The sequence below is a fragment of the Psammomys obesus genome, unplaced genomic scaffold (assembly GCF_907164565.1).
Source record: "Psammomys obesus unplaced genomic scaffold, mPsaObe1.curated_primary_1811, whole genome shotgun sequence".
Classification (NCBI taxonomy): domain Eukaryota; kingdom Metazoa; phylum Chordata; class Mammalia; order Rodentia; family Muridae; genus Psammomys; species Psammomys obesus.
Genome location: NW_026594428.1, coordinates 1,745,072 through 1,761,355, shown reverse-complemented (window position 1 = coordinate 1,761,355; position 16,284 = coordinate 1,745,072). Strand labels below are relative to the sequence as shown.

Sequence of the window (16,284 nt, the reverse complement as noted above, 5' to 3'; positions counted from 1 at the left end):
GCAGCTTCTACAGTGAATTTTCAGCTGCTTTTCCCTGAGTAAATTGTGTTTTACACTCAGAGAGCTAAAACACTTCTGTTGTGAGATCAGCTGCTCCAAGGAATTAAGTAACATGAAATTTATTTTTATAAATATTACTTTATTTCATAAAAATACAAAAATATAAATATACACTTATAAAAATATGAGTGAATTAACACGAAGACTTCTTTCAACTAAATAAATATGGCAGTAATAGTCACTCCTATTTCATTAGGTATATTTTCTTTCATATTAATTTACAAAGCAGTTTCACAATGTTTAATATCATAGTATATGTGACGGACAATTAGTTAAGAAAACATATATAAATTTCCTATTCTAAGACAAGGCACAAAAAAGCCTCTCAAGAATTTTTATTGATTATTGATGTGATATATTTTTCCAAGCTTATTAGGCAAAGAGGGTGAACAGGTTGTTATTACTGTTTTAAAATCTATGTCATTCATATTCATTCACGGAAACTTACTGATTAAGCAAACCCTTACTAAGACAACACTTATGCATTGTTTGGAGTTGATTTTTTAAAATGTTCTCCGAAAAAAGGATAATACAGGCCACTCAATCTGGTACCAAAGACAGTATTTTCATTAATGTTGGTCAAGTCATTCGGGACTCAGTCCCGGTCACTGTCATTGCCCCCATACATATCTGCAAGTTTTTTGAACCGAGGTCCCCAGTCGCTAAGGTAATCATAATCCTGGATACAATCAGTGGTTAGAGATTCTAACGAGCTGAGAGAATTGGCTACAGAATCATTCCCTTCATAGGCGTATGTGGCCAGGGAGTCGTAAGGAGGTGCACTTGGATCGGAGTCATTTTCTTTTAATCTCCGGTGGATAAAATCTTGTACATCAATATTTTCCCACAGGGGTACAGTCCTCCTTATCTGAAAAATAGTTTCAGGCATGACGTCTCTTCTAAGTTTACTGTCTTCTCTTGCTTCCGGGTTCCTTAATGTTCCGATGTCAAAAGCCTGCGTGTCCTCCTCTCCTCCACCTTCATCATTATAGGTCACAATATTGTCCCGGACATCATCCTTTGAAATGATCAAAGGCTCCTTTTTCCGTTGCCTCTTCAGTGCAGCAAACAGCACAATTAGAGCTATTGATAGAGAGAAAGGGATAGTGAGATTCCATGATTACACTTAATATGTACAATTCTAGCACATGGGAAGCTTGGGTTTTCTTCTGAAGACACGTGGTAACTATTCTATTGGGTTAATAAATGCACACATTGCATCATTTGGAATAAATAAAGAAAAAATTAAAATAAAAAAGAAGAATGGAATATAGTAAAGTATTAGTTTACATTTCAAAACCTAGGGACAACTGCCTTTGAAAAAATATTTATGATTACTGCACTTGGTCAACTAAAAATAACTAGAATCTTATTCTCACCAAATACACATTCATCTTAAATTTAAGAAAATTAGTAATGATACATTTGTCATCATCAAAGTGAATAGTAAACATACAGGGTTAATTATGTAAATTATCTTTCATTTAGATGCATATAAGTATACATATATTTGTCAAACACATATAATATGAGTGACTATACTCACTTATTAAATATTGATCAAAGATTTAACTGAATTTCTTCACTGGTGTGATTTTGAATGCGTTCTGGAAACCCTGAAATGCGATTCTAAAACTTGAATATAATATTCAAACTTCAAATCAAGCTTAGCTTGTACTCCCTCATAGGTCAACTTAAGCTACTTCTTATTGAGGCTGTTCATTATTTACAAAGTTACATTCAAAATTTGGGACAAAAATTATGATTTTATATTGTAGTGTTCTCTTCTATAGATGTAATTAAGCACTTCCCCGTGTACTAAAATTGTAATGTTCTCATTATAGAAGGGAAGTTTAATGCAAACATTTGACAACCATCTTTTCCTTATATTCATACAAATTAAGCATAATGTGTATGCATTTATTTCTGCATTTGTTCTCTCTCTCTCTCTCTCTCTCTGTGTGTGTGTGTGTGTGTGTGTGTGTGTGTGTGTGTGTTTGGGCACACGTGTGTGGACTCTGCAGCTTAATGTTGGCTGGTCTTCCTTGGTCCCTCTTTACACTGTTTTGTGAGTCAGGTTACCTCAGTGATCTAGGAACTCAGTAATTGGTTAAACTGGCTGTCCCTCAAGCCTCTACCTGTGTCCCTCCTCACTTTTGCCAAACTTGATAATAATTGAGTCATTGTAGATTTTATAAAGTACTTGTGGTTTGTTCTTTTGGCTGGCTTTGAACTTGCATGCCTCTGCTTTTCAAATGCTGAGATTTAAGTTATGGCCCAGAAAAAAAAGTCAAATCAGGAAATTAATTTCCTCACAAATTTATTTAAACAAGAGAGAAGAAAGTAAACTGCATTTCATTAATTTTAGGAAATCCACTGTTTTGACAAAATTATTTCTGAGCCAGTCTTGATTATGCATGTTTGTATTTCCAGCATTTTAGAGCCTCAAGCAGTAAGACTCTGAATCCAGCTTGGGCTGCATACTGAGTCCTTGTCTGAGAAGGAGAGAAGAAAGGGGAGACGAAAGGTATATTTCTTTGAAAATAATAAAATTTAGCTCCAAATTTTCCACAGCTTTTGTTGAACTATGATTTAATTTTATTATATTGTACTATTTTCTTTGCAGTTTTGGACTTTGAGCATGGTAAGAAAGCATTCTGCCCGTGTCCTACATCTCTAGGTTCATTGCAAATTTCAAATAAATTCCTCAAAAAATAGATGAACCTTTATTCAGATTCATCTAGCACATATTAAAAGAAATACACTACTTTGATGTTGGCTATAGGCTTACTATATATCGCCTTTACTATGTTTAGATATGTGCCTTGTATCCCTGATCTCTCCAATACTTTAAACATGAATGAATGTTGGATTTTGTCAAATGCTTTTTCAGCATTTAGGGAGATTATCATGTGTTTTTTTTTTCTTTCAGTTTGTTAATATGGTGGATCACATTGATGGATTTCAGTATATTAAACCACCCCTGCATACCTGGGATGAAGCCTACTTGGTCATAGTGGATAATATCTTTGATGTGTTCTTGCATTCGGTTTGCAAGTATTTTGTTAAGTATTTTTGCATCAATGTTCATAAGGGAGATTGGCCTGAAATTCTCTTTCTTTGTTGAGTCTTTGTGAGGTTTAGGTACCAAGGTGACTGTGGCTTCAAAAAATGAGTTTGGTAATATTACTCAGCAATGAAAAATAAGGAAATCATGAAATTTGCAGGTAAATGGTGGGACCTGGAAAGGATCATCCTGAGTGAGTTGTCCCAGAAGCAAAAAGACACACACGGTATATACTCACTCACATAGACATACAATGTAGGACAAACCCACTAAAATCTATGCATCTAAAGAAACCAAGCAAGAGAGAGGACCGTAACTAAATGCTCAATCCCCATCCAGAAAAGCAAAGAGGATGGACATCAGAAGAAGAAGAAAACAGGAAACAACCTAGAAACCTGCTACAGAGGGCCTCTGAAAGCCAGAAGAAGAAAACTGGAAACAAACTAGGAACCTACCACAGAGGGCCTCTGAAAGCCTCTGCCCTGCAGAGTATCAAAGCAGATGCTGAGCCTGATGGCCAACTGTTGGGCAGAGTGAATGGAATTTTATGTAAGAAGTGGGAAATAGTAAGAGCTGGAGAGGACAGGAACTCCACAAGGAGAGCAACAGAACAAGAAAATTTGAACACAGGGAACTTCCCAGAGACTCATACTCCAACCAAGGACTATTCATGGAGATAACCTAGGACCCCTGCACAGATGTAGCCCATGGCAGGTCAGTGTCCAAGTGGGTTACCTAGTAAAGGGAAGAGGGACTGCCTCTGACATAATCTGATTGGCCTGCTCTTTGATCACCTCCCCCTGAGGGGGGAGCAGCCCTACCAGGCCACAGAAGAGGACAATGCAGCCACTTTTGATGAGAACTGATAGACTAAGATCAGAAAGGAGAGGAGAACCTCCCCTATCAGTGGACTTGGGGAGTGGCATGCATGCAGAAAGGGGAGGGAGGGTGGGATCTGGAGGGAAAGAGGGAGGGGCTTATGGGGGGGATACAAAATGAATAAAGTGTAATTAATAAAAAATTTAATAAAATGTAAAAAAAATAATAAATAAATAAATAAATAAATAAATAAAGACAACAAAAAAGAAATACACTACTATTTTAAAATATATAAAACTATAATTTAAAGGAGAATAAAATTAAGAATGAAATAGTTATAACATTCACTGACTATGAGTTATGTATTAAAATGGACTTATTTGAATTTTTAAATTAAATGAATGTTTTTTTTGCTTTTTATATGCTGTAAATAAATGATAGATAAGTAATCCTATCTTAAAACTTCCCTACATATATGAATTGTTATACTTCACATAAGTGGATATTTGAGAAATTCATATATATTTTTCTTTTTGTTCTATTAGGTAAACAAAGCCAAAAAATGTAGGTCCCAGGGGGGACTTCAGAGACTGATGTATCAATCAAAGACTATGCATAGAGAGGACCTAGACCCCTCTGCTCATATGTAGTCTATAGACAACTCAGTCCCATGTCAGTTCCTAGTAAGAGGAGAAGAGATATTCTCTGATATAAACTTTGTTGCCTGCCCCTTTATCACTTCTCCCTGGATTGGGGACTTAGTCAACTCACAGAGGAAGAGGATCCAGGCAGTTCTGATGGAATCTGATAGGCTAGGGTCAGATGTAGGGAATGAGAACTGCACCTATCATTGGACTAGGGAGAAGGATAAAGGAGGAAAAGGAAGGAAGGGTGAGATAGGGAGGAGATGATAGAGGGGCCTACAACTGGGATAAAAAAATAAATAAATTTTAAATAATAATAAAAATAATAATAATAATATAATCAGCAAAAACCAAAATAAATATCTTTTTCATGTACTGGGTAAAAAAAAAAATAAACATTTGGTGTATGGTACTGCAATTCAGGCTATTAGATAGGAAAATGGATCAATATTTTTATTAAGTAATAGTTATAATTTATATTAATATTAATTTCATTATTAATATTATATTCCTAACTAGAGGAGCAGTGTATATGAATAGTGAAACAAAAGAAATCACAGACATTTTGTATAGCATTATCATTTGACAGGTATTTTAAAAACTTTATAAACTTTAATTTACTTAAACACTATTTCAATATTTTGTGCTTTCTTCCTACTGATTTTTATTACTTGTTTTGGTTTTTCATAGAACCTGTTATTAATCGTAGGGCATCTTAATGCTAAAATGCTTTGGCCCTAGCTACACTCAAAATATTCTTCTGAATTAAGATGTTATGATAATTAAATCTATAGAATTTATCATAGTGACAGAAGGGTCTCTATATAAAAATCTACAAAAATCCCTGCCCAAGATTTTATTTTTACAGTCAAGCTTAAGGGAGCTCTCAACTGGACAGTAATGTTGCCTTACACATGAAACCTCTCTCTCTCTCTGTGTGTGTGTGTGTGTGTTTCTCTGTGTCTGTCTGTCTATCTGTCTGTGTTTGTCTGTCTGTCCATTTCTCTCTCAATAGCTGGATGATACTAACAGAAACAAATGTTTTCTCAAACCGCTAGTGCTGTTGCACATTTATATCTGGCCAAAGGGATTTTATTTAGAATGCTTGAAAGGATTTATGCTGAAAAGGAGCCAGCATACATGAATATTAGAACATACACTTGGCCTGCTTTCCTCTTCTAAGTGTCAGTATTTTGGTATTTTATAGAAATAACTTTTGGAGTGGCTTGCACTGAAACCAACTGTTTAATTGAATTAAATCATTGCTGTGTTAGTGTGTGCTTAGTGTGTGCTAACAGAAACACGCTTTAATTTGGAAAATACTGAGAGGGGCATCTGTGATCATCATCTCACAATGACATTTTTAAAAGCTAGGGTCTTTTTTTTATCTATTTGTTTCTTAGTTTGTATTGTGTGTGTGTGTTAAAATAGTTCATTGAGAAAAGTGTTTTAAGTTGGTTACTTTAGTGTCTGATATATTCTTGTATATTTTATATTGGTAATAAAACTATTTTTAATGTTGAAGTACTCTTGGTTTTGAGATTAGAATAAAGACTTTAAGGTAGAAAAATCCATGTTAGAATACAAATAAATACATCTTAGAAACACTATTCAGAAGTTGGGGGACACAGCTCAATGGGTAATTAGCTTGCTTCACATGAACGTGGCTATTAGCTCAGATTCCCCAGTAGACATAAATGAGGCCACATATAATGATAACATCCCATTATTCCAATTGCAAGAAACTGCGAGTGGAGGATCACAGAGCTCTACTGACTAGCTAGTCTCACAAATCTGTGAACTCAAGTTCGGGTACAATAAACAGCTTGGAAAGCAATGCATAAATGAAACTGATATGAACATTAGGCTTCCACACATGATTGCATGTTCATGTGTGGCCTCTATTCAAGTACAAACAGTCATACAAACATAAAAAGAAGGGTTTGTATGTGGTATGTTATTTAGCTATTACTTTGTTGAACAGATATGACAAGATTAAATTAATCATTAAGTTAAAAGTCCTTCGAACTATGGCCATGTGTAGTCCATGGCAGCTCCATGTTGGGTGTAATACTTGTGTTTGTATATCTTTATTTTAAAGCTTTAAGCATCTTCTTTCCCCCACAAACTAAAATGGGGAGGTGTGATTTGTCACATTGACAACAATTTCAGCAAAATGTTGACTATGTACAATTTCACATGCGATGCCTGAGGACAGAAAAGAAGACAGTGGGAAGAGGAGCACTGGGAGATGCAGAGCTTACTCAACAGGATGACCACACAAAGGAGGATTGCGATGAGTGCTCCTGTGCTCAGGCCAGCAGCAAGTGTCAGGGCCTCTGCCGTGCAGGACTGCATGTTCCCCTGGTTATCACATGCACACACACGGATCGTGAGTGTGCCAGTGCTGCTCTGAATAGGATAATCATTGTCAAAGATCAAAACCGGCAGTAGGTACATGTTCATTTTGGTGCGGCTGTACCCATCCTTCCGTGTTATGATTCCTGCTGTATTATCTGAAGAAGAAGAAAAATAATTATTAGGAAAAATATTCACCCATTTTCCTCCCTCTTTTCTTTCTTCCATGGTCTCCTCCTCACCTCTTTACCTTACTTTCTGTTTTTTTTTTTTTCTTTTTCTTTTCTCTGGTTTTTGTTTTTTGAATTAAATTTTTATTTTTTATATTAATTACAGTTTATTTCCTTTATATCCCAGCTGTATCCCCCTACCTCATTCCCTCCCAATCCCACCCTCCCTCCCTCATCTCCTAGCTGCCCCTCTCCTATCAGGTCTCACCAATGTCCTCCTCTGTGGCCTAGATAGGCTGCTTCTCCCATGGAGGTGGAGAGGTCAAAGAGCCAGCCACAGAGTTCATGCCAGAGACAGTCCTTATTCCCCTTACTAGGAAACCCATTTGGATACTGGGCTGCCATCGGCTACATCTGAGCAGGAGTTCTAGGTTATATCCATGCATGGTCCTTGGTTGGAGAACCAGTCTCAGACAAGCCCCTGTGCCCAGATATATTTGTTTTGTTTTTAAAGATGTGTTCTCATGTATCCCAGACTTGTCTCAATCACCTTAAGTGGACAATGACCTTGAACTTGATGTTCATGAGATCACTTATAAGGTGCTGGGATGTCACAAAGGCTGCCATACCTTCCTTCATATTCAGTTTCATTTCTTCACCTTAACAGTATATGCTGTGTAGTTTTATAAATGCCCTTTACCTTTATTGTCTACAATGGTGAAGTTTGGGTTAAGAGGAAAATCTGGCACTGGCTCGAAGAAGAATTTGTGTCCTCGAGGAGGGTCATCTTTGTCCATGACACTTATTGTTTGAATCAGCTGAAACCAAAACATATTCATTAATTTAATCCTTCAAAATAGACACAATGCTTTTTAAACCAAGAGGTTTTTTTTAAGTAGGTATGTTTTATTGGTGTATTCTATGTTAATATTTTTAATTAAGAATTTGAACTTATATATAACTTTCAGAAAATCACTTTTATGGATATATTGATTTCATGAAAGCTAACACTTAGACATTTACTCAATAATGAAAATTATACAGCTCTCAAGAACATCTTTTTCTACTTTTTGATGACTCAAACATCCTACACTAAGAAAAATCATTTAATTCCGTTAATATCATGCTTTTTCTAAAACCCTGTTTTCTCAACCTGTTTATTTGTACTCAATTAGAATCTTGTTTCCTCAGTAGAAAATTGTTTTACTGAAAAAGTGCAACTCATAAGACAAAATAATTAACACATAGGAATATTAAGTATTAGTGTTCACATATTTTTAACTGTCTTATAGAGTAATGTTTGTATTTCAAGAGTATGAAAAAATTTAAACCACAGAAAAAAATTAAGATCAAGTCTTGCTCTTATGAGCAACTTAATGTAGCAAAACATGAACAAGGAAAGAATTGCACCTGTCTGTTAAGACTAATATTTAATATATATCAATATTTATCTAAAATATATTAAGATGTTTATAAATATGACCTAAAATCAGTTAATTATAACTCTATGCGAGAGCTTTTAGAATGCTATACATGCACTTCTTTCCTATAGTGATGAAAAAAGAATTTTAGAAAGTTGTATTTTAAAGATCACTGTGAGTGGTTTGGCGAGTGCACATAAAAGAAATACAATAATAGTACAACAAATGGCATGAAAGCAAAGCAGTGATTCTGGCTTTCCCAAATTACATGTCTGTGAAGTTTATAATAAATGTACTTACCTGCCCAGATTTTGCATTTTCACAAACAAATGTTTCATAGTACATCGCAAATTCCGGAGCGTGATCATTTATATCAAGAATTCTGATGAAGACAGGAATTTGGCTGCTTTGTTTTGGGTTATCTGTAAGAAGAACTTCACGTAAGGGTTCAGTGCCATGCATAAAAGAAGCTGTAAGGCCAAGCAGCAGTAACTTAGAGATTGATCAGTTCCCTGTATTCTATAGCTCATTTGTATGGCTGACAAATATATTACTTTTTCTAGGAAAACAGAGCATGGTAAAAGAGAAAAAAATATACTGGAGAATAAGGAAGTAAATAGACAATGTCCATTAGTTCATGTATGACTTTTATGAGGTTAGGTGCAATTCAAATCCATTACTGAATGTAAAGCATATTGAAAACGAATCATTAATCTTTAAATAACATCCTACAAAAATACTAATGTCCCCTATTTCATTTCCTTTCTTAGATATTGCCATTATTATGAGAATTTCTTAAAAGTCTCTATATTGTTTAGTAATTTGGTGAAACATGCTCGGATGGATATACCTACTACTTACTTATCTCTGTGGCTGTAATGGTGATGTTATGCCAAGGGGATGATTCCCGGTCCAGAGGCTTCAGGGTGAATATAGAGCCATTTTCTGAGTGAATACTGAAAATCCGGTCCATATCAGTGTGCCGGTCAACAGAGTATCTGTCAGGAAAGAGACTTTTAAATTCAGCCGTCTCTGAAATTATATCTTTCTTTATTTCTTGAAGTTACAGAAAATTCTCTTATTGATATGACAAAACCATGATTGTAAACTGACGGTAAGCTTCTTGGAGTTTTACTCAAATGGGATTGTTATAGAAACACTTTGGGGCTCTAACTATTCCATTAGGACTGTCGTGTTTGTGAATGTGTTTGGAACTATTATATAAGTCACGGGCAATTGCATATACCTTTGCAAATGAAATGTTGAGTGCCTTTTAATTTACTTTTTAAAATCATAGCCAAGTATTAAACTTATTCCAGAACAAACAGTCATATTAAACATGATGGTCAGTGATAATGAGTATATTAAAAATGATTGTACTGAAGACAGAGAAAAGAACAACAACAAAGGAAAAGGAATGGTCTCACAATTAGCTAGTGCACCGCTTATTTTTCTATGTGTCTTCTTAAAGCACTTAAAAGAAGCATTGGAAAGACTCTAACTAGCAGTGTTTTCAAAGCAAAGACTCATGACCAAACCTTTGGCAGAGTACAGGGAATCATAAGAAAGAAGGGGAGTTAGTCTGATGAGGAAAGGATAGGAGCTCCACAAGGACCAAAGATATCTGGCACAGGGTCTTTTCTGAGACTGACATGCAACCAAGGACCATGTATGAATGTAACCTAGAACCTCTGCTCAGATGTAGCCTGTGGTATCTCAGTAACCAATTGGTTTCCCATAGTGAGGGGAACAAGGACTATTTCTAACAGGAACTCAATGACTGGCTCTTTGGCCTCCCCACCCCCCAAGGGAGGAGCAGTCCTGTTAAGCCACAGAGGAGAGCTTTGCAGCCAGTCCTGAAGATACCTGATAAAACAGGATCAGATGAATGGGGAGGAGGTCCCCCTATCAGTGGACTTGGCAAGGGGCACGGTGGAGAAGAGGGAGGGAGGGAGGGAGGGACTGGGAGGGAATAAGGGATCTGGACACGGCTGGGGTACAGAGTTAATAAAATGTAACTGATAAGAAAAAAATAAAATACAAAAAAAAAAAGAAATTTGTAATCTACTAAATTAGGAAGATTTTGAAGTACTGCATACTTTATTGTAGTTGTTTTGAGTTTGTATTTGTTTTCTTCTTTGTCTATGTTTTCAGGCAGGGTTTCAGGCAGCCAAGGATGGTCAATCACCATTTAGCCAAAACTATCCTTTAAAACTTGGTAAGGTGCTTACAAGGTATGTGTAAGTTGCCTTCACTTTAAAAATGTTGAGATTATATTTTTTTTTTTTTAGATTTTAAGTTCATTTATTCATTAATCCAAAAAATATTGAGTACAGTATACTAGTAATATACTATATACACATTACACAGTGATTTAAATTGTCTACACACATGTGCTGTATGTATGTATCATATGTGTATACATATAAGCACAATCTTATATTATATAAAAGAATAAGATCTATACATACATTTTAAATTTTCTTTCCGGTATTCTAAATTTTTTAAATTATACTTCATTTACTTTGTATCCCCCCTCTAGTTCCCTCTCTCCTCCCCTCCCAATCCCTTCTTTCCTCCCCCTTCTCCACACACTTCCCTCCCCAAGTCCACTGGTAGGGGAGGGTTTCTTTTTCTTCTTGAGAGTATTTTTTAAGGCATGTTCTTCTTATAAAGCCCAGCTTGACACCTGGATTGCAGTTCTTCTACCTCATCCTCAGCAGTCATGGCACAGACAGTAAACCTAGTCATGATTTGGAATTTTTTTTCGTATTTTATTTTTTTCTTATCAGTTACATTTTATTAACTCTGTACCCCAGCCGTGTCCCGATCCCTCATTCCCTCCCAGTCCCTCCCTCCCTCCCTCCTCTCCACTGTGCCCCTTGCCAAGTCCACTGATAGGGGAGGACCTCCTCCCCATTCATCTGATCCTGTTTTATCATGCATTGGAATTTTGTCATAAAGCATATATGACCTTGGGTGTTGTTAGAGTCAGTAGAAAATTTATGGAAGCTGAAAGTAAATTAAGTACTTTAAAGAACTGTTTTTACTTAATGTGCATGTATGTTAACCCACTGCATGCATGTGTGACAATTTGAAGTCCAGAGGAGAGGTATGGAACCTCTGGAAAAGGAGTTAAGGAAAATTAACAGCACCTGGGTTGATGCTGGGAAACAAACCCAGGTCCTCTGGAGGATCAGTGTTCGTAATCATTAAGACGCCTCTTTATACTCTAAATTCAGTTCTTGAACTCTTAAATTTAATTTTACCAGTTTAATGCAATGTTGAGAGTACTTGTCAAATTTCACTAAAACTTACAGGTAATTGTTTCAGTGTTCTTGATATTGCCTCATTACAGGTTTTCAGCCTCTTATAAAAATGAACAACTTCATCTGAGAGGAAAAATGTTAAAAGGTCACATAGTCTCCTATTTATTTACTTTATTCATTTTGTTTTAGTGTGGTTTTGAGAGAGTTTCACAGAGCCTGTGATTCGTTTGAACTCTCTATGTAGCTGAGGCAGATAATGAAATCCTAGCTTTTATCTTGTAGGTTCTAGAGTTACCTCTACACCTAAGAGGACTTTACTCCTAATAAATGCAGCCATCATTTGACCTTTCAAAGTATGGTTGAATGAATGGCATTATCTAATATTTTTATTAGAAAATAATGATTTTATTTTCCAAATTTTCAATGACTACCTTATTTGTGAAAACAGGGAAACTAAATCAAAATAATATAAACAAAATATTTGTGTTGAATAAAATGCAGCTCACAATATTCACCTGTGAATTTGTCTCTTCAATGGGGGAAAAGGACAGTCGTTAGACATTGTCTGATGTTTAAAAAGGCCTTGTAATTTTATTTTTTTTTACTACTTTTAGTGATGGTCACAAAATACCTATTGTTTCCATTATCTTTTAACTAGAGATTAATAAAAGGATTATGTGGTGAAAGAAATAATAAATAATAATTTCAACATTATGAAAGCCATGAATTGACTCACTTGTAGATTATGGAAGGCCAAAAATAGTTCTGAGCACCTGCCAGACCTCCACTTCAGTTTAACCTTGAATGGAAATGCTTTTCATGTTATAAATTCATGGAAGAGAATCACTTTGACAATTTGGAAATAAGCTCACTTTTTATCATTAACAGTGCAAACTTTCTGGTCTATTTTTAGACATTCCCTTCAGTGAAAATGATGTCCCATGATCTGTCAAAGCCCAGAGATAATATTCTTTTACATAGCAGCCAAGTTCTATTTTCAACACAGAATTAGAACATTCTCAGTTACCAATTAATAATAAATACATCGAATTACCATAAATGACCCAAAACTGTGTTAAACACTTAATACAAAAAGTCATTTCTGTGTCCCAGAAAATGGCTTGTAAAATCGATAGCAATTTATTGATTTTTTTCATTTAATTTTGAATATCTATTGGAAACATACCACTTGCATAAAGTTTTTGTGGGAATACTTCCTGCAGAGAAAGGACCCATTTATATGGATGACATAAAAATGCAAAAATTCCCAAGATAGCTCACCTATAGACCTGGGCTCAAATTTTGTGGTTTCCATTTTTTATTTTATCTTGTATAACCAAACATTAAACACATTAAATTATTGTTTTTTTCTAATACACAGTAGATAGGAACCCCAATTATAAAAATGATAGCTTGGGGTTGTTTTATTGTGTCAAATGCTTTAGCTCATCTTATCAAGCAGAGTAGGCAGAATATTGATTTATTTTCTTCCTAGGCTAATTCCTCCCAGAAATTTGTTTCTTACAACTGCATACAGTGAAATATTATTTTCACTGTTGAAATGGATGTTGACTACATAATGAAACTACTTATAGTTTCACAAGAAAATAAATTACAGAGATTAAAATTTTATTTTTCTAAACAGCATTATTACATCCAGATAAATCATGTTTCAGTCTCAAATCATCCCTGGCTACCAAAATACCTGCTAAGTACTCCAAAATGACCTCATTTCAGTGATGCTCATGCCATTACCACCTGTGTCTCAGGATTAAAGGCTCCATCACCACATCTGGCTAGATTTTTTTTTTTCTCACAACTTGGTGAAATGAAAAAATCTGAGAATCCCTCTGAGTATTGATGTTCCCAAGGATTCTGTACAGCTCAAGTTGGACCATGTGTCTTTTAATGGAGCTTAACTCTATTCTTTGGCAATAAATTTGTTTGCTACTTACTTTCAATTGAAAGCAACTGAATTTCTTCTAAAAAAAATCATTGAACTTTAAAAATGTTGAACATAAAATAGGTGTGAATTGAGGCAAGATGTTCTTTCAAAATGCACAAAATTATAATGAACCTTATAGTTGGAGAAATCCTTAATAACAGATAAGGTGAATCAGAGGTGACAGCAGCTGTTAACTATGACAGTAAATTCATGTGGCCAGTAGCATATATGTTTAAGTCAATAGGCTTAATACATAAATTTATTGTGTGATGGGTGAGAAATAGTCCCTTAATTTTATTTTAGAATATGTTTCGGAAACTGGTTTAACCTCTCTCTATTTTGAGATTCAGCCATATTTCTTTAATCTTTGTTGATTAATTGCTGATTTTTCTTGCCATATATGGGAGATCTAAAGATGGTCTCTTACATTTTGTATTGTAATGGATTTTGCTGCTTTCTGTTTCCAAGGTTCAGCTTTATTTATTGGCAAGTTTATTGATATAATAGAAGAAACATCATAATTCTTGAGTATTTAAGTAAAACTGCATCTGTTCCCCCCAAACCTGAGTTTTGAGAAGAACTGGAAATATACAGTTAAATCAGGCGCCATTCTCTACAATGAAGAACGTATGCACAGTTCATTGTCAGTATTTTAAGCAGAAACATGCTTTTGAAATTTTACCTTCAGAAGTTAGCATATTTTGGAAAAATATATACATTTTTTTAATTCTGGAGTTTCATTATTATTGCATTACTTAGTTTATAGTGCCTTATTAATACATAAATAATTAATAGGTATTTAATGATTAGAAGTCATCATTAAAAGTATAACTGTATAAATAATGAATTAACCATTTTGGAATAGCAGAAAGCTATGCTGTTTTACCGAAAAACAGTATTTAGTATAAAGGTGAAAAGAAGACTGATAACTACTGGGTGCAAAATATTTTTATTTACTATAAAATGAGGAATATACCTAAAAGTCATTCCATTTTACTAAAGGTCACTTGACCAACTATCTTCATAACAGCTTTATTTGTAATAACCAGAAACTGGAAACAACCTAGATGTCCCTCAACTGAAAAATGAAAAAAGAAAATGTGGTATATTTACACAGTGGTGTAATCACTATGCTGTTAAAAAATGACATTATGTGATTTGTAGGCAAATGGGTGGAACTAGAAGAGATCATCCAGAGGAAGACTGAGGTAACCCCCAGACCCAGAAAGACAAACATGGTATCTCCTCATTTACAAGTGGATATTAGCTGTAAAGGATAAGCATGGAATAATCCACAGACTCAGAGAAGCTAAATAACAAGGTGGCTCATGAGTAACACTTGAATCCCAAAGTGAAGGAGAACTAGAATAGACATGGCAGGTGGATCTGAACATGGGGGCCTGGGAACAGGGGATCAGGTGGGAGAAGGACGGAGAAAGAGGGTAGTGGGAGAGAAAACTAGAATGGGTGGGGCTGTCAACTTTTGGATGAGCTAGAATTGGAGTGCAATAAGATTTTCCAGGATCCATGAAGGCGACCCTAGCTAACATTCCTGGCAAAAGGGGACATGGAACCTGAACTGGCCTTCTCCTATAACCAGTGAAGATTACCAGTAGAGGGATTGGCTACCAACCCAGCCACAAATCCTGTAACATACAATTTGTACAAGACGTGCTTGGGCAAAGGTGGTGCAGATATTGTGGAAATGAACGAGCAATGACTGGTCTAGCTTGAGTCCCAAGCCATGAGAAGGAGCCCGTTTGTGATACTGTCTGAATGGCCAGGACCTCAGGGACCTGGATAGAACCAAACGTGACTGGCAAAAAAAAAAAAAAAAAAAAAAAAAAAAAAAAAAAAAAAAAAAAAAAATCCTAATGATATTCTAATATATTACGATGTAGTATAATACTATACTATTATATCATATATTATATCATATACTATAATGATATTCTACTGTATTACTGCCTAGCCCAATTGTCTTTAGAGAGGCTTCACCCAGAAACTGACGGAAACAGATACAGAGACCCAGAATCAAACATTTGGTGGAACTTGAGGAATCCTGCAGAAGAAGGAGAGGAAGGATTGGAGGAGCCAGAGAGGCCACACCATAAGGAAATCACAGAATCAGTAAACCTGAGCTTATAGGAGCTCATGGATAATGAACCACCAACTAAGAAGCATCCATGGGCCTGACCTAGGCTCTCTGCTCATATGTTACAGTTGTGTAGCTTGGTGTTCCTGCGGGACTCCTAACAGTGGAGGGGAAACTCTTTCTGCCTCTATTGCCTGCCGTTAGGGCCTTTTTCTCTAACGGGGTTGCCTCTGCTGGCATTAATAAGACAGGAGGTGCCTGGTCGTACTACCACTTGATAAGGCATGGCTGATTGATATCCATGGGAGGTCTTCTATTTTCTGAAGAGACAAGGAGGAATGGAGAAGGGTGAAGCAGTGGAGAGGGGAAGCAGAAGAGTGGAGGAAGGGGAAACTGTAGTTGGGATATGAAAATAAATACACAGAAAATAATGAAA

At 35.6% G+C, this 16,284-nt stretch overlaps 1 protein-coding gene across 1 annotated transcript in view; it reads right to left on the bottom strand.

Moving 5' to 3' along the window:
* Positions 1 to 389: 389 nt before the first annotated feature.
* Cdh9 (cadherin 9) overlaps positions 390 to 16,284 on the bottom strand; it is a 183,085-nt gene continuing 167,190 nt past the window's right edge. Inside the window, exons 8-12 of the mRNA XM_055618998.1 lie at positions 9,401 to 9,537; positions 8,840 to 8,961; positions 7,819 to 7,936; positions 6,855 to 7,106; positions 390 to 1,143 (exon numbers count right to left, since the gene is read on the bottom strand). Of these exons, the coding sequence (XP_055474973.1) occupies positions 656 to 1,143; positions 6,855 to 7,106; positions 7,819 to 7,936; positions 8,840 to 8,961; positions 9,401 to 9,537 (1,117 nt within the window). The 3' untranslated portion in view covers positions 390 to 655. The remainder of the gene's footprint in view (positions 1,144 to 6,854; positions 7,107 to 7,818; positions 7,937 to 8,839; positions 8,962 to 9,400; positions 9,538 to 16,284) is intronic.